Source organism: Rhinolophus sinicus, chromosome 16 (genome assembly GCF_057876585.1).
Source record: "Rhinolophus sinicus isolate RSI-liver-muscle chromosome 16, RSI-T2T, whole genome shotgun sequence".
In the NCBI taxonomy this organism is placed as follows: domain Eukaryota; kingdom Metazoa; phylum Chordata; class Mammalia; order Chiroptera; family Rhinolophidae; genus Rhinolophus; species Rhinolophus sinicus.
In genome coordinates, this window is record NC_142516.1 from 49,104,927 (window position 1) to 49,126,826 (window position 21,900).

The 21,900-nt window shown below is 41.0% G+C and overlaps 1 protein-coding gene across 1 annotated transcript in view; it reads left to right on the forward strand.

Moving 5' to 3' along the window:
• DMRT1 (doublesex and mab-3 related transcription factor 1) overlaps window positions 1-21,062 on the forward strand; it is a 95,701-nt gene extending 74,639 nt beyond the window's left edge. The window contains exon 5 of the mRNA XM_019729724.3: window positions 19,977-21,062. Coding sequence (XP_019585283.1) covers window positions 19,977-20,131 — 155 coding nt within the window. The 3' untranslated portion in view covers window positions 20,132-21,062. The remainder of the gene's footprint in view (window positions 1-19,976) is intronic.
• Window positions 21,063-21,900: the final 838 nt, after the last annotated feature.

Genomic DNA, 21,900 nt, shown 5'->3' on the forward strand with positions numbered 1-21,900 from the left:
GTTTAATGTTTTTCTCTTTATGTGCTTTCCTTGTGTGTTCATGCTCAGATTTTCCAAAGGTTGGGTTGTTTTATTGATCATTTCATAGCACCATTATATGAGTTTATTTGTTCACATGTATGTTTTGGTTGACACACCTTAAGTTATTCTCAATTAGATTTTTGAAATTCTTTATTTCCACATTTTTCTTTCAGTTCACACAGAAAAAAAGTGAGTACTTGTAGTAATAAAGTCAACTGGCTTAAAGAAGTTTCCCTCCCAAATAATGTGGCCAAGCGGGAATCAAACTCAGATCTAACTTTAAAGCTCACTCTACCCTCCCCCCAATATTATGCTGCTCGGTGAGGTATAAAAGATGTCTATTTCTTAGTTTGGGTTCTACTTAAAAGCAGAACTCAAGACAACAAGGACTGCTGTGCTTTAGTATAGTAATTCCAAGGAGGAAGAGTGGGAAGGAGGAAAAGCCAACATAACATAAAGATGTGTCATTGGGGTCACTGCAGACAGCAACAGCTGTTAGTTCTGGAACCTCTGGGGAGCTCCTAGAAAGCCTCTCAGAATTCTCCACCTGAGGATAAAGCAGGAGAAGCTTTTGTCCATGAGTTCGCATCCCCCTTGGCTGAGGTATTATGTCCCCTCACTTCTGAGTTGCACATTCGTGCTTGAAGAAGGATAGTGTATGCGGCATCAGAGAAGCTCTGGGGCAGCAAGTAAGTGACCCGTGGTCCACTCTTGATGCAAGATGCTGTCACAAGGAGGTTCATTGAAGCTTGCACAGCGGTGTTGCCAATAGGATGTGAGTCCAGCACTAGAGGCATCTAGTACAGTCTATTTATAGGACTGTCATTTGAACTCACCCATGACAGTGCATTTCCCCAACTCTCTTTTCCATGAAAGTAACACATAGCCACCTAACACTTAGGACCTGGATTTTGAGTATGTGAATTATTTTCATTTCCTTAAAGCGTGAAAGTCATTGGGATGGTGGAATATATGGCCCACTTTCAAATGGACTTCTTTTTCGGATCGTCAGCCATAGAAGGGGGAGTATTGGTTGAAAATAATGTGTTGAAGATTCGCCAGCAGATTCCAATTTACTGATGAAGTACCTTATTCTAGACAAGATTTATCTTGGCAAGAAAGGCAGAAAAAGCACCATGGGAAAGAAGCTATTTTTATCCTTTTCTTAACCAAAATATATCTATTTAAAGAAACTATGAATTTAAAGTGACCCTTCAGACAATATGGTTGGCTTTGGACTTAAGCACAGATTCTCAGTCAAATGACTTTATTTTTTTTCCCTGTTGAGTGTGGTGTCTCCCAGACCTGCGTCATCTCGTAATGCTACATGACCTTGGACAAGTGTCTTCCTCTCTCTGAACCTTGGTTTTCCCAGCTGTAAGGTGGAGGTTATAGTATACATTTCATTAGGGGTTTTTTAGTGTGAATTAAGTGAAGTAATGTAGCTTAGCACAGCGACACATGGTTAGAGCTTAATAACTCCTACTTACTTTTGTTGTTTTTTGAGGAATTCCACGATCTTCTTACTTGTATGTTCCTCATTGAGTTTGTGCCTGCCAAAATCCTTAGAGTACAGCTGAAAGTGTTCCAGGCAGGTTCAATTCCAGGAAAGAAACAGAACGATTAGTAGGGTTGGACTTTTGTCATTTCTCCTCCATCGTCCTCACACAATAAGGGCACATACACTTGTAGGACTTTTTCTTACTTCTGGGAGCCGGCTTTCCTCTTCTCTTCTTTTCAGAAAAAAAACACAATTTGATAAATAACATGGTAAAATAATATTGATTTTATGTCTTCGGCCTCCTGATGATTTGCATTTTAAAAGGACTTCAGTGTTTATTCTGAAGAAATAAATCTTTAATCATGAAATTTCAGATATTTTGGCCCTTGGGTGGTAGGCATATTTTAAGGACAGAATCTCTTGTCCCCTGAATCTCAAATCACTCTTTTGTAAGTAACCACCTCTTTTGTGTACACGGAGCCAAGCCTGATTCAAGCATCTTGGTTTTTGAACTGCTTTAAATTTGACTTTATTCCAAATATCATATTTTTGTGCCTATTAAAATATCACACACACTTATAACAACAGGCTATGTGTCATAAAATATTACTATTCTATGTTTCAAACATAGACAGTAAAGTATATTTTTATTATAAATGCTTTGGAAGGTACATGATTACTTTTTAAGTTAACAAGATAATTTAGTAAGTCTTTAGGCAACTTTAGTTGCCTAAAGTACCCACCCCCGAATGACCAATTTAACCTAAGGAATTGTGCAGACCTCTCTGTTGGGTAAACACTTGCTGTATTATAACAAATTAGCAATAATAATGAAATACAATGCAAATTTTATCAGCAAAGTACCATTTTCAAAATATTTTAAGTGGTTCACGTTAACAATATAACTAGGTTCTAGTTAATGTTTTTTTCTTTCATAGTAGTTTACAGTCAGCCATTTCATACTTCCATCAAGATGAAACTTGTTATGCAGCTAACATTTGTAGTTTATTCATCTGAAAAATACCTTATAAGTCAGAGATTTATAAGAAAGCAGTTAAAAATAACTTTGGAAAGCTGTGGTTTTTCAGAACATGTTTCTGTGCATATGGTTAAAATAACTAATTTTTTTCTCAAACGAACAAAACACTTGTTTCTATTTTCTCTGATAAGGTGTTTTTTTAATACACATACTTTTTTTTTTACCTGTTGTAATCTTGGTATGTGTACTGTTTTGTGGCCTATTTTTCCCTTACTTATTTTAACAGATGCCTCTAGAGCTAAACTCTCAATGTATATCATGTCCAACTTGCTATGAAATCACATGCAGACACATTTCTGTAGAAATTCATAGTTTGCTTGGCTTTTTAACACAGTGAACAATATTGTTGCTCAAGTGTGCTTTTTTCAGTCACCGGTTGGTCTTAGTCTTTCATGTGAGTACATGAAGGCCTGCTTTATTCTTTTTAACTGGTACATAGGATTCCACAGTTTAGATGGCTCATAGTGTATTTGGTTAATTTTCTTATTTATAGAAAATCATGTTGTTTTAAACAAATGCTTCAGTCTCTTTGTACACATGTGCTGGTATTTTCCTGGGGAGATGCTAAGAAGGAGTATTGCAAAGAAAGCCTGCTTTAGATTATATTAAGTACTGCCAAATTAACCCCAAGACTGAGCTGCGCCTGTTTACGTTCCTACCAGCAGAGTATGAAAGAATCACTTTCCCCAAATTTTTGCTAGTGTGATATTATTGAACATGTAAATTTTCGTCTATTTGGTGAGTGGAAAATGGAGTCTAGCAGTAGTTTTCATTTTCATCAGAGAGCCAGGGTACCTGGAGTGGCTTGGCAATACAGGAGACGCCCTTGGGCAGCGTCTAAAATGCCAGGTGATGACCATTTCGTCTACCACTGTTCCCTCCTCTCCCTGCGGGAAAGGTACAAGAGTAGGGTCACAGGTCACAAGGCAAGTTCCTGTAACATAGTCCATCTCTGCCTAACAGCCAGCTTACACTGAATCCCAGTCAATCTCCACATAAAAATATGAGCTTGTGTACAAGCAGAGGTACTTGTAAAGACCCCAGCGGTTTTCCTCTCCTGGAGCTGCTTTCTCGTTACTTGAGGATCTAACCTGATAGAAGACAGTCCATAAAACAGAAAGGAGAAGGTGATTCCACCTGCTTTCTTGTTGACATAGTGTGGGGGGATAGCCGCATTTTTAGTGTGGCTAAATATGTGCTATTTCCTTTGCAGGAAAGGTTAGGTGTGTGTCCTCTCTGTGCTAAAGGACGTACGCCCAGGTCTGTGAGGTCATTCTGGACAGTAGTTGAGTTCACACAGAGCAGTGACTGATAGTCTGCCGAGGACTCTGTTCATAAACTGAACCAATCAAGATACTGAAGAACCACTAGTGTTAGGAAATTTGTTGTGCAAAGTTAGGCAGTGAGCGGATTTCCACCAGGTCATCATAGCATGATCTGCGTTTGATACGCAGAGGCTGTCACTTATCACCTGAAGCTACTTTTGTACAGCAGCACAAAGATGGAGGAATTGAACCTCTGCCTGTTTAAGTGCTCAATCCCAATTGTTGGAAAGAGCTTAGTCCATTATCGACAGAAAATGTTAATGTCTCTATTAGGGAAGAAAAGCTCCCCATTACTTGCTTTCGAAGTAATCAACTGATGCCAAATTACCCAGCTCTGTTCTGTACTTCATTAATTCTAACTTGGAGCAGGCACTTAACCCTTTAGAGCTTAACAGAAATGGAGATTTGAGAAAATTGTAACACAGTGAGAAATCATAATATACAAAAAACTTTATTTCTGGGAGAAAAGTTAGAAGTCATTGAGCTCAACTCCCTAACTTTATAGATGTGGAAACTGAGGCCCCAATCATGGTTTGCCCAAGAAACAGGATAGTTAGTCCTAAAGACAAATACCCTATGAATCCAGGAGTTTATCGTACTCTGCACTGTTTCCTGATGCTGTAGTTTTAGATTTGAACTGGACTCTATGTTAGCTTCATTGATAAATAGATTTTTCCTGCTGGTGCCCCGGTCAGTCACCGTGGCATTTCTGTTAGATGTATCAGGAGCCCTTGGTACTGGTGACCGGGAGGTGCTGGAGCCTGCTGGGGTGAATTGGTCCATTTTTCATTGTGTCCATCCTGACTTCATGGAAGGTCACATGAGGCAGAATAGGGTAATTACTGAACCTACTCTGAGAACTCACCTGTGTGGATTTACTTGGGATTCGGCCCTCTTAGGCCTCTGGGGGAGCTTGACAGTGAGCGTGAGGCGTAGGGGGTGCGTCCCGCCTTGATGTCCGCCCACCCCCTGCTTGCTCCATCCCTGCCCTCCTTCCTTTGTCAGATGTGTACTTTGCTGAACGGTGCATGTCATCATTCGGTTAAATCGGATGAAGGGAAACGCAAGCTTTTACACCACAGGGTGTCTTTTGTCCCCTTTCCTCTTTTCTCCCCAGGCACGTGGAAGTTGGGAAAAAAAGATCCCTTGAACACTCGTTTTTTGCCACCTCGGTGTCTGGTAGCTCTCCAATCCCCAGGTCCTGTGCTTGTGCTTCAGACTCTCCTGCCTGATGCTCAGGAGTCTCGGTAGAAGCCGGCATCCTCTCCATCGCCCAGCACAGACTGTCCCTCCTCTGTGTTCTGCTGTTTCGGGGCTCAGAAGGCTCTGCAGCAAGAGGTTGCTTTTGAAGAGAATGCAGAGTTCTGCCAAGTGACTCCCACTTTATTTTCTGAAACACCCAGAGTCTGATAATCTACAAACAGATAAGTTGTCCCCAACCCTACATTCTACTGAATCCCATGATGGATCCCTGAAGTCTCTTCTTGGAAAGTAGATTTAAAAGATGTGGGAATTGAGGTCCCTTAGGTAGCTCCTCTCTTGGATTATTTTCAGACGGCAAACCTGCATCTCAGGGAAGGCTTGGACTTCAAAGTTGTCTTTTTCAGCAAAATCATGGCTTTCTGGAGAGGAACTCAGGCAGCAACTCTGCTAATGTGCAGAAGAGCGAAGCTCATGGCAGAGGGCTCCCTGGGAGGTGTCAGAAGTAGGCAGGGTGAGAATCAAACCAGCAAACCTATTATAATATACTGTGGTCTTGTGGCGGACAGTCCCAGGTTCAAGTCCTGAGTACATAGTCTGACACCCAACACTTGTGTGACCTTGGATGTTAACCACCCTCTCTAAGCTTCATTTTTAAAAATCTGTCAAACGAGGGTATTATGACATATCTCCTCGAAGGGCTTATGTGAAGATAAGTACAAGGCCTGGAACACGTTAGGGACTCAATGATTGATAATGATTATTATTAATCATTATGCTAATAAATAATGTGGGCAGAACCTCATTTCACAAGCTTTGCTGACCTAAGTCAGCCCTTACCAGCTCCTACCTGTGACCGGTAGTCAGGCCTTCCTAAGAATTCCTGTTTCATCCACCCAGTGCCCACCAGCCTGCCCTCATTAAAGAAAGCTGTTCACTCCTACAGTTTAACAGAGCTGTGCTTCCATCAGTGGCCTGTTTTCTTTGATTTCCTTTCATCCTTACTTTCTGTCTTTTTACATCACTTTTTATTACTACAAAAATAATACATGTTTATTAAAGCAAATTAAATCCTGTGCTATTTGATAGTTTGTTTTGACACAGTGGTTCTAAGTACTATTAATATTTAAATAAGTGGATGACCTTGGTTTAGCATTATAAAAATCTTCCCCCCTTCACTACCAAGCACATTTGTTAGCTAATGCTAATATTTGTGTCTCTTCCTTTTCTCAGTTTTATCTGGTTTAGTGTTACAACTAGCAATATTTCTTAACAAAAATAATTAAAGGTTCATTTCATTCAATGCTTTGACAAGTACTTCATTAGAATTGTGGAGGCTCATTGAAGCACTGGAAAACTTGAGAATCGCTGTTAGTGGAAAATAATTGTCTTGTCATTTCTCTTCTTTAACTACCAGTTTTCTGGTTAGCCATAGGAGTGCTTTCTGATGAAGCTCCTGGAAGGCAAAGTGAAAGGGAAGCTGATTATCAACTTGAGATTCTCTGACTAGTCGAAGCTTTGAAAGGCTGTGACTCCATCCTAGGGTGGGACGCAGACCAGGCATGGACCAGGGCCTCGCTCAGTGAGAATGCCTCTTTTCTGTAAATGATGAAAACCTGACTTAGTAAAAGTGAAATTCCAGGAGTCACTTACTTAGTAGCCGTGCACTCTGTATCCTGAGTGGTATAAGGCAATACCGTAGAAATTGGCCCTGCCCCCAAAGATAACATCTTTACAATGTCTAGAAGCCACCTTTTGAACTGAAAATATCAACACGAGGGTTAGAGCCTAAAGTCTGCATTTACCTCATGGGTGAGTGAGTTTAATTGGAGGCTTTCATCAAGAACTGCAAGCAGTATGCTGGAAGAACAGAACTGTTTCTGGAGTGATTGAGGGGAGGGGTAAGCTATCGTTTGGCAGAGGGGAGAGGAGGACCAGGGAGCACAGGCTGCCTAAGAACAGAAGAGACAGACGTGCAAGGAGGTGAGGGAGCTACAAAGGATCAGGCGAACATATAATTGAGAAAAAATGTCACCTTCCTCCAGAGTTTGCTTCCGATGGTCCCCAGTGTACACTGGACGCCCTTACTAAATATTTGCTCCCTTATTCTGGAAAGGGACAGGCAGAAGAAAGAACCAGTATCAAGGGAATACTTAGTATATTTTATTTTTAACAACAGCCTTTAACATTGTTTTTCATTAACGGGTGAGGAATTGAGGTTCAGAGCTGTTAAATTATTGCCCACGGTCACATCCTCAGTATGTGACCCAACTGGAATCTGGTCCCAGGTCTCTGATGACAGATGTCCCTGGCATTTTCCTTATGAGAAGAGAGACTTGTTTTATTCATGGCTATAGTCCCTTTACCTCTACAACAGTATTGGGCACAGAGCAGATGCTCAGTAAATAATCCATGAATTAAGTACCCAGTTAGCGCCACCCTCGCTCTGGACGTAGATTAGAAATAAAGAGAACCAACAACAGTCATCATGTTCCTCAGAGTAATCAGCTCTTTAAGAGGCCTCTTCCAACGTCTTGGATATGAAACAAAGTGTGCTCGGAAATTCAGGTTTTAAAAATCATGGTGTAATCAAAAGGCCAGGAAACATATAAACTTGAAAATATATGCAATTGAAGTAACGTTTCTGATTCCTAGAAAGCTCGCAGGTGACTGGAAAGCATTTTCACATGTAAACCGGTCACTGTTGAAATGAGCTGGTCCCTTCTGAAATTAGCAGATTATTGAAGTTTGAAGGAGCCGAGGCCACCATTTGTTATTTGATTGTTCTTTGTTCTAAGGCAGCCAGTAATGCAGTGAGTGCTGGACTTTTACTCTTGTTTTCAAATTAAAGATTTAATTACAGTCTTCACTGAAGATGAACCAAGTGTGAAAATACCTGATCTACTTGGAATGTGGGCTCGAGGAAGAGTGTGTGGATTGGAACCAGTGCCCCAGCACTTAAGTACTTTCAACAGTAGCCACAAGTATATTGTGACCAGATGCTGGCCGTTGGTTAGTCAGAGTCAGTGAAATTGATATTCTTTTTGTTTATTATTTTTTAAAGCTGGAGGGTTATTTTTCTTAGTAGTTATTCTGATAGACTGCAGGCTTAAATCTCCCAACACATCAAAGGTTTGAAAGATACCCATTTTTGAAATTTGTCGAGACCAGCTTTGTAGACTAGGACATGGTCTTTTTGTATTAATATTTCACGTGTGCTTGTGAAGAATGTGGATTCTCTCATTGTTGGGGCTAGAGTTCTATGTATGTCTCTTGAATCAAGCTTACTATTCTGTTGTATATATCCTCAGTCAATCAATAATACAAAGTAATCTATCTGAAATCTAACTGATGGTACCATATTACCAGCTTTTTTTAAGGTAGTAGTTTTAATGAGCTTCTTTTACTATGGAGGGGAAAAGTCTGTACACATTTCAGTCTTCCAGCTTGTTCTCATATTTCTGTTAGTGTGCAGAGTGAAGGTATGTCCATCCAAGGATTAGGTTTAAGAATGGATTCATTATGTTATGTCTCATTAATTTGCCATCATTAAGAAAAGATCTGATTCACAAACATGAGTTTTCCAAATAACTAATGATTTCTCCTGCAATTGCCAAAGTTTCCTGCCTCCCAACCTTTGATGACAGGATGTTTGTAAAATAGGTTTCCTTCTTTCTTGCCTTCAAGATGTTGAACCTTTCTTGAGGGTTCAGGTTCATTGTCACACCGTTTATTATACTCCTATACTGGTTCCCCAGCTGCTTTTCAGTTTCCCTCACCCCTGCCTTGATGTGGGGCTAGCAGCTATCACTTCTCTCTTGCCATTAGAGCTGCCTCTCCACCGTTCTTTTCATGCGTGTGCATGTAGCAGGCTGGTCATGATTGGTTGCAGGCTCCAGGAAACACATCAGCTGGCTTTGACCAGTGAGACTCATCTTTCATTGATCAACTACTTTTGAATGCTTACAGGGGTAAGGCTTTTACCAAAGGGCTTCAAAGACAAATATGACATGGCTCCTACCCTGTTCTGTGGGGGAGTTGTTCTGCAATGGCCGGTGATAGGAAGGTGACAGTGAAAGTGCCACAAGGCAGGTACAGGCACAGTACTCTGGGCGTTAGAGGAGGGGGAGGTGGTTTCTGTTTAGAGACATCAGGGAGCGGGGTTTCGACCTGTGGAGATTGGGGAGACAGTGGAACCAATGGGAGCTCAGTTTCAGAGGCAGGGAACAAGGTGTGTGCTAGGATCTAGAGCAGGAGTGAGGCAGAAACATGGCTTAAGTGCAGGGGTGAAGAGGGAAATCAGGGTGCTCCTCAAATGCCAGGACAGTAAGTTCGGACTTTTTCAGAAGCCACCAAAGGTGTTTATTACAGGAAACATCTTGTTAGAGATGTGCTTCTGGAAGAGTAACAGGCCATCCTGGGTAAAGTGAAGGAGAGAGAGAAGATGGGTAGGGTAACTGGATGCTAGCGGATTAGTACAAGGTGTTGAGGGGGTCCACACTAAGCCTGAGGCTCGGGGCCCGAGCCAGCAAGTGAAGCGGGCATGCTCAGGACCCTAGAGAGGAGGGAGCCTCAGGCTTATTGCTGGAGGGGGAGGAGATGGTGGGTTCAGTTTTAAACATCACGAGTTTATATTACAGGTGGGTCATCGTGGTAGAGATGTCCAGCAGATACTTAAAATACAAAAGTAGTTCTTGCTGAGAAGTCAGGGCAAGAAATATAAATTATAAAGTCACTTGCAAGGAGGTGACATTTAAAGCTTGTGTGATAAGAGAGGACCAAGGCAAGCAGTTTGGAGAAAGTCTATACTTAGGATACTGGTTGGAGAAGAGATGGTCAGAGGAGGGGAGAAGGTCTGGAGAATGACAGAGGAACATTAAAAAGTCCTGGAGATGGTGGGTGGTGATGGTCATTGTGTACATTGTGACTGTACTTAATACCACAATAAAAAAATTAAAAGCAGAAAACTAAATCCTAAAAGGAAACCACTTTTTTGACCAGCAGAAGGAAGAATTAAATAAAAATTCGTGTCATACTTTGATAAATACCCACCAGTATTAGTATTAATTACCTTTGTTCTGTTCCGAGCTGAGCGCGGCTAACCAGCTTGTCCAGGAGCTTCTCACCCAAAGAGACCGTAGGTGGTTATTCTGAGAAACCCCTAAAGATAGGTTAGCGCCAAGTTTGGCTTCAGATAGGATGCAGTTGGGGGAAAAAGGAAAATCATTTTCTTAAAGGTAAACTGAAATACTTGTCAAAACATGAGCTCTTCTCTCCTGAAACAATTAAAAAATATCACAAATCCCTGGAGAAGGGCAGACACAATCACATTCCCTGAATGCCTTGTATCACCCACAGATTAACCTCTGAAGGCAGACGTCCTTTCTTGGGGGCTAACTGAATAGGGCATCTTAAACAAAAAAAATGTTCTAAGAAATACATATATTAAATTTTTTTTTTTTAGCTGTTGCGGTCTTATGAAAAGTGTTGAAATACTCTTTTGGGAAAACATACAGTTTGTTCTATTATTTTCTTATGTCAGTTCACCCTTAACAAGAACTATTCCAAAAGAGTGAATTCCTGCTCCTGTAACCTGAACCACCGTATCTGTCCATGATGGCTGTGTTGTATTTAGTTCTTTGTAACTTGTGCAACTGTGAGTAGGCATGTATTCTCCTGCCTGGAAATGCCTGGAATTTTCTATTCTGATTGATTTCACCTGGTATATATTTTATGTAGATGTGTCCTGGTGTTTGCTTCCTCTGTGCCAGGGGGAAATATTAATAATTAGTAGTCTTAAATTTCCTGTAATGAAAGAGAAGGAAAAGTTGGCATAGTATGATAGCCAATACGATAAAGTTTTGCTTTTTGCAGAAGACAGAGTCTCCTGGTAGTACAGATAAGATAATTTACCTGACACAGTCCTCTGTCCTGTTACTAGCATATCATTTGGGGCACAATATTTACATTCCAATGGTAGCTGAAATTGTTAGACAAGTTCTAGTCACAAAATGGTTCACGAACTTTCTCTTATAGCCATTTAATTGCAAAGCCTCAGAATATTTTTAAAAGACTTCCTAAAAACCATATAGCTAAAACTGCACATCGTACATGTTAAACAACAGTGTGTTTTATTGAAGATGATGTAATTCCAAAGTGAAAGGCTGACCTCAGACTCGTGGATTAGACAGAAAGCGGGCTCATTTGGGGCCCTAGGTTAGAAGGCAGCGTTCGCTCTCTGTGACCAGCTCTCCTGGCAGTGGTGTGGACGCCAAAACCTTAATCTTTTTTCTTAGCCTTAAGAAGATGCCCATCAAGGCTGAGATTTCTGTCACATGTTATCCTTTAAGGTTGAAGCATCTGTGATTCTTCTCATTGTGAAGAAAATACTCTACAAGGGTACTTTAAATTTTTTTCTTGTTTTAAAATGTCTGGGCGGAGCTAAGCTAGTTCTTAGGATGGCAAATGCCACAGGCTGCTTTATGGGTTTGATTCTGAGAAAACAGCTTTCCCAGAATCAAAGGGGAAGTCTATTCCAGAGACGAGCTGTAGAGCATCTTCTTTGCCCAGTCTGCCTTAGTATCTGAGATGATCGGCATGTATTTAAACTCTGTTTTCAAATGCAGTTGTCCGTGTGACCGCCCAGGTGTGGCACTGAATGTGGACTTGAGCCCTCATTTGCATTGCAAAGTCCCCAAGGAACTTGGTCCTGCGTGCTCAGTAAGAGCCCTGGCTGAGTTCCGGGTTCGTCCCTTGTCCCAGAGTGTGTTCGATGTGGCTTTTCTTGGCTTTTCTTTACCTCGGCACCCAGCCTTTGCATAGAATCTCTGTGCAGTAAATACAGACGGAATGAAACAAAAGCCATGTACTTTAAAAGTCCTCAAAATTGGTTTTAGACTTGAGACTATCTGCCAATGAGTGGGTCAGCCCTGTTTTGTGGGAGCAGCATGTCTTGTGAAGACTAAGTGCCATGGTCATTCTTGCTGACTCATTCATCACTAAACCTACCCCGTGCCCTGCACTGTGCTGGACAACGCATGGTGGATGTTTTCAGCTTCACTGCAGTTTGCCAGATGTTTGTCTTTTACCTTGTGTTTGTTTCTGTCACGAAGTGTTTCTCAGGCTTTCTGCCCCAGCCTGGTTCAGCCATGTCTTCTTGCCTGTTGGCCCTGGCTCAGGAAATGTTATATGTAACTGAAGTCCTGTGCATGATGCTGTAAAAAGCCAAAATAACAGGCTTGGGTTTCTGTTAGGAATTTGTCTTCACTTTCCGTCTTTTGGTGTGTGAAGAAAGAAGAATAAAATAAAAGTCACCTTTTCCTGAACATCAGAACTGAAGCTTGTCTCAGCGTATTGAGGGATAGTTGAGCTATGTTGTCACTAATTCTTTTCTTTTTCATTTCCAACCAGTGTTTAATAAAAATCTTATTAATTTCTTAGTCCTGTCTTGTGGAGTACGGATACTAACTCACCCTTCTTTCCTAGAGAAGGGCTAATGGGAAGAGGACAAAAAATACAATGACTGATGAGTAGATAGAGCCTCCAGGTTTACAGACTATTTTGTCCTATATCATCTCCTCGACCCTAAAAAGCAACTTTGTGAGATACATGATTATTGATCTCCTTTTACAATGGAAGGAACGGAGACTCAGTGCTAGTGTCTGATGACAGACCTCATGGTCTCCCCACTCTAATTCCTGCTGTTCAGAGCGGGGCTCGGCCCAGCCTTACGGACCCTCCAAAGTGAGCAGAGCCAGGGCAGGAAGCAGGACCCCCTCAGCCTACCTGCCCTCATCAGTGCACCTGTCTGGTGGGAAACCAGTCTGCCTGCCCAGCGGGGAGAAGCTGGTCAGGAGCAGCAGCTGCTTCTCTGACTGCTACCCCCTGGAGCCCGCCAACAAGGAAGTGGGACAGGAGCGGGTGTAGACGAGGACAGCAGAGAGAAGGATAGAGGCGGGGAGGTGACGCTGAACAGGGCTTACTTAACTTGGACAGCATCCAGTGCTGAGGTGCTGTGGCTGCCAGGTCACCTGTGAGGGTGACCAAATGGGGAAGCCGTGCGTGATTGTAATGGGGGCTTTTCAGCTGCATCGGGCTTAATGGGGCCCCAGCACTCTGCGTAGAACCATCTTACGTGCTCCACTCGGTCCGTTTTACAGATGAAGAAATCGAGGCACAGAATGGTTAAGGGACTTGTCCAAGGTCTTCAGATAGTAAGAGAAGGTCCGCCTCCAAAGCCCACACACCTAACCCCAGCTCCGCTCTGTTGAATTTTCACTGAGTTTCCGATACCCCAGCAAGTCTCATTCAGTCATGGCTCTAGGTACCTAGTAATTGTATATTAGGAACCCTGAGACCCTTACTTCTTTTGGTACATTGAAGCCCATGCCCAGTACTTCACAGAGTTACCGACTTATAGGACAAATTTAGGCAGAAAGACAAGAGATTCTTCTTGCTTCCAAATACTGCTGTTTGAAGGGATGGTTTGCTTGATTACTGGATAATGACACGATTTTTTGTATGGTGTACAAAGCTGTTTGATTTTGATTTGACACCGGCCATCTTTTCACCATCCCCACCCCCGCCTGAACAAATGAAAAAGGCAGAGCATATGTAACCAGGGACCTGTTGCCCAAGTGAGGAATAGGGTTTGCTTCTTGGATGTGACACTCAGATTATCACATAGGCCCCACATCAAGTCAGTGTGTAGTCCTTGTTCCCTGGCTCTCACAAAAGTGTGTGTGGTCTGGAGTGAACAGATCTCGTACTAAGTCCTGATAGGATTCTGGCACCTTCAAAGCAAGAATCCCCTCACTTTAAGATACTGAGACTTAGACTATAGAGAAAGGAAGTAAGGAAGCTAATATGTACTCAGTAATTACCACAACAACCTCTTGTCAGTCTAATTTCAGATGGGGAAACTGAGGCTCAGAAAGCTTAAGTCCATTGCCCAGGTAGTAGAGAGGGTTTCCTCACTGTCTGCTTTGTGGTTGTTTCACTGCTGAGGGAAAAAAGAGCAGAGTTAGTTATCCACTGTGAGGATTTACCTGAGGATGTTGTTACCAGAGATAAGTAAAGGCCACATTACCTGTATGTTTAGGTTTTGAGACTGAGTATGTTTTCATTAAAAAACAGTGAATTACAGGATCTTTGAATGTTTGGATTGTGTGTATCACCAAATGCTTCCTGCCTGGCTAAGTCAGTTGAGCAAATACTAATGAGTTAGCTTCTCATGTACACACTTGCTCACTTCAGGAAGCATTCAGGAAGAAAGAAGTCAGTGAGAGCAAAGTCTCCACAACTGATTGTGACACTTTAGGAGTGAGGGAGCAGCCAGGGCATCACCACTGCTGATGGCAAGAGGTGTTTGGGGAGGTGAAGATTGAAGAGGCACTTGGATGGTGTGATTCCCGATCTGGTAGGGCTGCTGTCACAGACACGTTCTTGTTCGTGGGTGTACTTTGAGACTCCAGTTGGTTTTGATGACCAGAAATAAGCAAGGCCTATGGGGCTCCAGCAGCTGCCATTCTGGTCTGTTGTCCAGGAGGGTGGGAGTGGAGGAGGAATGTCGGGCCGGAGATGATTCTGCCTGGGTCCCAGGTGGGGTAGAAGGCTGAATGGAGGATATCCCTTCTCTTCCCTTTTTGTGTACTGCGTCCAAACAGCAAAGGATTCTTCCCTTTGTGTTGAACTCTGTGGGTAAGGGAGGAGGTTTAGGTGCATTATCCCGTAGTTTCTCAAGCAGTAGGAAAGCTAGTCTGCAGCAATGGCTGGGCCAGGCTGTGAGCCCAGGTCCTCAGACTGTTTGATGTGCCACAAAAGGATGTTTGATAGGCTTCTGTTTATTTTGATAATTAAGAAGTTCTTGTTCTTAATGGCTGAAGGGAACCAAAAGATTTTTTTATTTTAAATAATTGTTCTGGTATCATCTACTGAATTGTATATAGCTGTTATACAAGAAATTTAGAGGGAAAGAGGTACTGTTGTTACCACCCAAAAACATACTTTCTGTTATAAGTTCACTTCATTTTTAAAAACGGTAATTCCCAATGCTTACAAAGGCTGTGATAGTTCTTATCAAGGAAGGAACACTGATAACGTACCTTATTCCATCTACAGAAACTCATTTACTGTGGCTCAGCCACGTCTCTACAATGTACAAAGTGCAGAGTTGGCCCCTCAAAATTGTTGTTAGATTTTAGAACTGACAATTAAGATATGTTTTCAAGGAAAGCATAATGCTACACAGCCCCTCTCTCTTGTCACTACTCTTTAATTGCACTTAGGTGGAAGAACACATTTAATTGTTTCAAAGATTATTTTTTAGTAAATACATAGTAAATGGGGAAGATAAGAAAGGGCTATTTTTTCTCAGCTTATGGTTTCTAATTACATCAGTTACAGCTTAGCCTTCCTCTTAACTAGAGTGCAGGCGTGAACTGGAAAAGAATGAGCTAATCCATGATAGATCAGGTTGAATAAAGATCTCCATTCATATCTTTACCTTTTATCCCTTGTTCTAAGTGCCAAGAATTAATGCTGTTTGAAAGTACAAACTGAATCTGCCAAGCTTCAGCCCGCTAAGCTAATCCTAATTATTTAAATGTTAGTGAGAAGGGCAGTAGTTCCACTCTGGAAAAGAGTTCTATTGTGAAACATTAAATATCTGCTAAGTGGTATTGATTGGACATGACTTTATTTCCAAACATTATGGTTATCAGGAAGTGGAAGAATTTGTTAAGAAATTTTCATCAGATTCTTACGCCAGTAAACTCTAGGAAACCAAAGAGGGCAGCAGTTTTGTTTTCTTTCTGTCAGCATCTAGGTGAAGAGTTGCTAACAAGTGAAGAATGCCACTTGCATTTTTATTTTTAAATGATTTCTTAGAGTTTAATAGTGTTTAACATGTAGAGGAAGAAAAATTTTTTTTCAAGCATGAATATCCTGTTTTCTCACATCACTGGAAGAGAATTATTTGTTCCAGTCCATTGACTTCCAACAGATCATTCAAGTTAAAAGTCAGGGGTCTTTGCAATGTCAAAAGATTTAGCAGTTAGAGTGGTTTTTGTTTTGTTTTTCAGAGAGGAGGGGGTTTTAGGCATTATATAATATTTTCCAGAAAGAATTCTGATGGTTTACATGGTATCACTGAAATCATCTTAAGTTTTTTTTTGTTTTTGTTTTTTCTGCTTTGGTAAGGATTATGTGTAAGGTTTCTTTTTTGTTTTTAAATTATAAAGACCCTTTAGCTTCTGTAGAAAAATAGGCTACGTGAGAGAAAACAGATACTGGGCTTGCTGGTTCAAACAAGGGTCAGCCTCAGAGGTTTACCCACCTTTCATTGTAACATGAAAAAAGATCAGATGGGCAAGTTTTCTTTTTTTCCCCTTTTTCTTACTTTTCAGTTTCTCCTTTGGTCTCCAGAAGTCATTTCTTCCATTTCTGTAAATACTGGGAGCCTATGGATGATTACAGGGTAGCACAATCCTGAATTGCTTATTGCCTGTGAATGTCCAACCCCAATGTGGCTACCCCCACCGACACTCCCCAGCACCAGAGCCAAGCGCTAACATCTTCACTGATGCAAATTGTGGTGCGTTGAGCATCTCTGGGCCAATTATTCTTTCTTTCTTTGGGCTTATTCCCCAGAGTAGAATTATAGGGTCAGAGGGTATGAACAGTTTTATCGTTCTTATTACATGTCACTAGATTGCTGTCCAGAAAGATTGAACCAATTTCTAGTGCTACCAGCAGCATATCTTTCCTTACAGTCCCACTGACACTCGGCATTCACATTTTTACAAAATAATTAAGAAGAGCCTTTTGAGTTGAAATTATCCTTATGCAGGGCTCATTAGAATCAACTTAAAAAGCGAAAACAATAATTTTGACTTTTGAATTTTTAATTGGTATAAAATGATTTATAATGATCAATTATTACTCCTCCCTCCAACAAAGTTTAAGGAAGGTACATTAAAATGAAGAAGGGTACATTTAAGGGTGGTAGTAAATAGATTTTTGGACATTAGTCGCTAAGATAAACACTTATGAAATCTTTAATGCACTTGGAACGACTTTTAAGAGGTGCTACACAAAATGAGTTAAGCAGATACTATCCCTAATTTCAACAGCCCATTATTCAAAGACAATGCTAAGCCTTGAACAGAAGTAAAAATAACATGGATTTAAATTTTCAGTGGAGAAATATTTTTAAAAATACAGGCATTTTTCAAAACAGATTGAGTTCATTTATTTGCATCTTCTCTGTAGTGCAGTCAAGCATTAAGTATGCCTGGACCCCCCTCCCCCCCCCCCTGCAGTCTATGCAGGTGACACACTGCATGTTTTTGTAGCCCTAAGTTACAGGAATCCTTCCCAAGAAAATACCCACAAGGCATGTAAGAGCAAAAGGGGTCGTCTAGCCCCAAATTCCTTTCTTTTGCAGAATTCCTACCCCTCCCTTTTTCAGTCCCAAGCCAGCTAAATGGGGAGTGGGAGGTGTGTGGCAGGGTGAGGGGCATCTCCTAGGTTAGCTGTTAACTTAAGGCAGAAGGCAGGCTCAGGGCCCAGGACATGTCTGGAGAACACCTGCCTATTCCTTTACAGCCTCTGTGTTAGTCTGACAAGTCAGTTGTTTTGCCTCCTTAAACTGACACAGAGATTAGGAAGGTTCGGTGGCCAGTGAGTAGATGTGGCACCCAAGGGTAGGATGGAGCAGGGATGAGAGCAAGCAGAGGACGGGGCTGACCAGTGCCAGGCTGCCTTTGACAGCTTCCACAGCGTCCCTTACGTAAGATGGAGAGAAGAATTCTCTCAGTGAATGGTTTGAGGATGAAATACCTCATTAAAGTATGTGGCATTCAGGAAGTAGCCAGTAAATGTTCGTTCCCTTCCCTACGCTTCTAGACAGGAACTTTTGTCACTGGTTTGAGGTCAGGATGGAGGTGGGCAGATTAACTCATAGACTCCAGTTGGCTCTTAGTCTGATCTCCAGGTCGCTGTAGTAACAAGATGTCAGAGCAAAGTCCATCGCCTTTGGAAAACATTTCTGTGTGTATCCAACATCCTTGTGTGCATGTGACACAATTCATAATTCATCTTAGATTTGCAGGGAAGAATTTGAAATCCATATAAAAATTCAAATTTAATAAGACGCCTTTATGAACAATAAAATGAAGGCTTTAGATTTCATAGGTTCCCAGTTTTTTTTTGGTTGCTATTATATATTTATATATGCATGTACACCCTTTTTAGCGTCTATAAAGTACTATAAATGGCTCTTTCCTTTAAACACAGCTTACAAACTATTACCTTTGCTTTTAAGTTACTAAACAAATACCATAAATAGCAAAATTGCTTATCAGAAAATTGCCTAAATGTTTTTTCAAATTTATTCACTTACTAAATTTTCAGATCGTTTCCTTACTGGATATTGAGGTAGCTATACAAAACTATCCATCTGCCTATCTGTCCATCCGTATGTGACATTAGAAGAAAGGGGCTTTCTGAAATAATTTGGTCCGGTGGAGTGTTTAAAGGTCTGCTTCTTAAATCCCAGTTCTTTCTTTTATTTCTGTGTGGCTTCACTAGCTGCAGCAAACCTTTTCTAAACCCATAACAAGCGTAAATGGTGTTCTCTTGTAAAAAGGCCTCTTTTCAGCATGGTAATATACCTTATTAAATTCCAAACATAATAAGTATTGATGGCAAACATATCAGGGCCCAGTACAGCTTCTACTATGATTTAGTTCTCTACAAATGACTTCAACACTCAGCTCCCAATGCATTTTGCTAATTACATCATAGATTTCCCTATTGATGAACACAAGCTGAATTAACACAGGAGCACTAATGTACCCTTTCACCATTATTGTTGTACAAGAAGCCGTGGCAGATGCTGGCAGTTAGTTACACAAACATTAGTATTAACGATTGGCCATTTGGAATTGGTGACAAACTACTGCCCGGCAGAATCCTGAGGCTGAAACCAATCAGGAAGTTAATGAGGAGAGAAATTGCCACTGCAGCTTCTCTTTAATTACATTCACACTAGGCAGGAAGGGAGTTCTGGGGGTGGATCTGAACTCAGCTAAGGTTAAGAAGGTCAGAGACCCTTTTGCTTAAATTTTGTATCTACTGTGACTTGTAAGGTTGCAAAAATTGTTCAGCACTTTATCACTTTTGCATCCTTCATATTTAATGTCAGTTTCCTTGTGGAGTTTTATGTTCATAGGTTTGCTTTTAAAATCTGCACCTGAATTCTATTTTAGTGTGGTATAATTCAATTTCTTTTACTTTTTGTGGTTTAAAAAAGTTTCTCTCCTACTTACTGCTTTTTACTTTTTAAATGGTATGCTTACTCCTCCTGCCCCAGATGTTTGTCCTCCGGGTTATATCCAAGAGAAGTAACAGGAAAGTTGATAAGTTATCACTTTCACTTGCTAGATATTGAAAAACTAGGGTTACTTGTCCAATGGTGGAAATAACATGGGTGGAGTCTTGCTTGGGGTAATTTGTCAGGTGGATCATTTGACAAGACAAGGTCTGTTAGTATCCTTTACATAAAGGAGGGGCTTGGTGAAGGGTGGAAATATTAATAGTTTTCCCAAAGCGAGGGGAGCAGGCTGTTTTTTGTTTTTAATGAACATAAAACTGGAACTCTGCTAGCTAAGTTTCCCCTACAGTTAAATAGACAATACTGTGCAGAAATACTATTTTTTTTATTCTAAAGAAGTGCTGAGGATTTTAATGAGTGCCTATAAAAACACTTTCAACTTGGAATAGAAATGCAGAGTGCCTCTTTCTTTGTTGGAACCTAATTGAAGACTGAATGGAGAAAGATCAGCCACTTTTAACTGCACTCTTCTCCCTGTCTCTCCCTACTTCCCAGTATTCTCGCCGCCCAGCAGTCAAGATTCGGGCTTGGTTTCCCTCTCCAGCAGCTCTCCTATTAGTAACGAGAGCACAAAGGGAGTGCTTGAATGTGAGTCGGCCTCGGAGCCCAGCAGCTTCACGGTCACCCCCGTCATCGAGGAGGACGAGTAAGCGGTGCCCGAAGCCTTTGGTGGTGTCCTTGGAATAGCAGGCTTATTCCATTTATACACAGGGTTTGTTGTTCAGATTTTGCCTTGACTCCTGCCGATTTAACTGTTAAAAACGTGTTTGGTTTATACTCCTTAGAGCTTAACCCAGAGGCTAAAACCTATTTAGAATAGTTTAGGATTGGTGACTGCCATCCGTAAGAATTAAGTGGTTTGCTCGTGGAGTTAAATATTAAATAGTAATGTCCCTCATTTTTTTATGACACTGGTTTACATATAGTTTTCAAGAAATACAGTAATTCAATCGTAAAGCAATATATTTGCATCTAAATGTGTCATAATTAGATATTACTTTTAGTTTTAAAATGAAATCTTAGGTGCTTTAGATGTTTTTGAATTTTAGTATTTTAATAAAACTTTAAAAATATAAATTTAATCTAGTACCTGACCAGTGAGAAGAAAAGAGCAGTGAGAGCTTGCTTTAGAAATCTGTGGAAGGTCAGATCAGAGTAAATGGAAAGATTGTGTGTTTGTGTTGCTGTTGCAAAAGCGTAGCCCCACCTCACACTCCCAAAACATGTACCCTTTCCAAAACATGACTGAAATAGTTAGAAGAAAAAAAGAATGCCTTTAGGAATAGCTACCTTTTCTATAAAAGGTAATTTGAAAACAGTACAACTTAAAGCAACCCCAGTAAGGCAGAGTTCCTGGGTGTTATTTCTAGAATAATATAAAAGTTTATCATAAACATTATTTCTACTACAGGAAAAAATGGATGTCATCTAGACTATTTTGTAACCTTCGGTTGTAATCTGATTTGAAAATAAGTACATCTTTAAAAGTTACTACAGATTTCTGAGTTCATTTTGTTAAAAATTGCTTGTGGAGTACTTCCTTGTGTAACAGAAGACATCCTGAAATGAAACTAGTCTAAAAAAAATTCATTGTTCTGTGTAGTTGCAGCTGTACCTGAAATAAAAATGTTATTGATGACTGAATTTTCTTGTGTGTATATTTGGTGGGTGATATTAAACAGGAAAAAAGAAATTACTTGTATTTTCTTCGCTCTGTGCTTTGAAAACATCTATTTGATTTCACCCCCATCTGTTGTAATCAATAACCTGACCATCTTGTTTTTTATTAAATGCACTTACTCTTAATTTCATCCACCAGTGGTTTTAGAGAGAATAATGTGGAGTTACCTATATGGGTTTGACATTATAAATCACTTCTTGGGGCTGAATCATATAGCGGTATCGATTGATCCTGATATATCACAGAAATTTACTGTCACTTCTGTTTTCAATTAAAGATACAATCAGTCAGATAATGACTTAATTGGATTTTACAGAAGATTGAGTTTTATTGCCCAGTGCTTTACGAGTTTAGTTAAGGAAGATCATTTTATCACACTTGTCAGGCTGCTGCTACTGCAGCCGAATGCCCTTCTGGGCGGTTTTAGCTGTAGCTATTGTGACAGCGACGCTGGGAGGCTGCGGGGAGCGCGGGGAAGGACCAGGCTGTGGAATCGCCACCTTCGTGGCATTAATGGTGGCGTTCTTGGAGATGAACTGCCCACTGCCCAGACCCCTTAACATTTCTTTTAATAATCCTGGCTTCTGAGGATCCAGGCATCTTCCAGTTCCTTCGGTCCGTAGTTAACCCCAATACATTAATTTTGCTGGGTGGTTTTGTGGGAGGGGCTCGGCACGAACCTCAGTGAGGGCGTGCCCCCTCCCAGCACAACCCCCTTCAGTGCCTTGCATTTCTGGA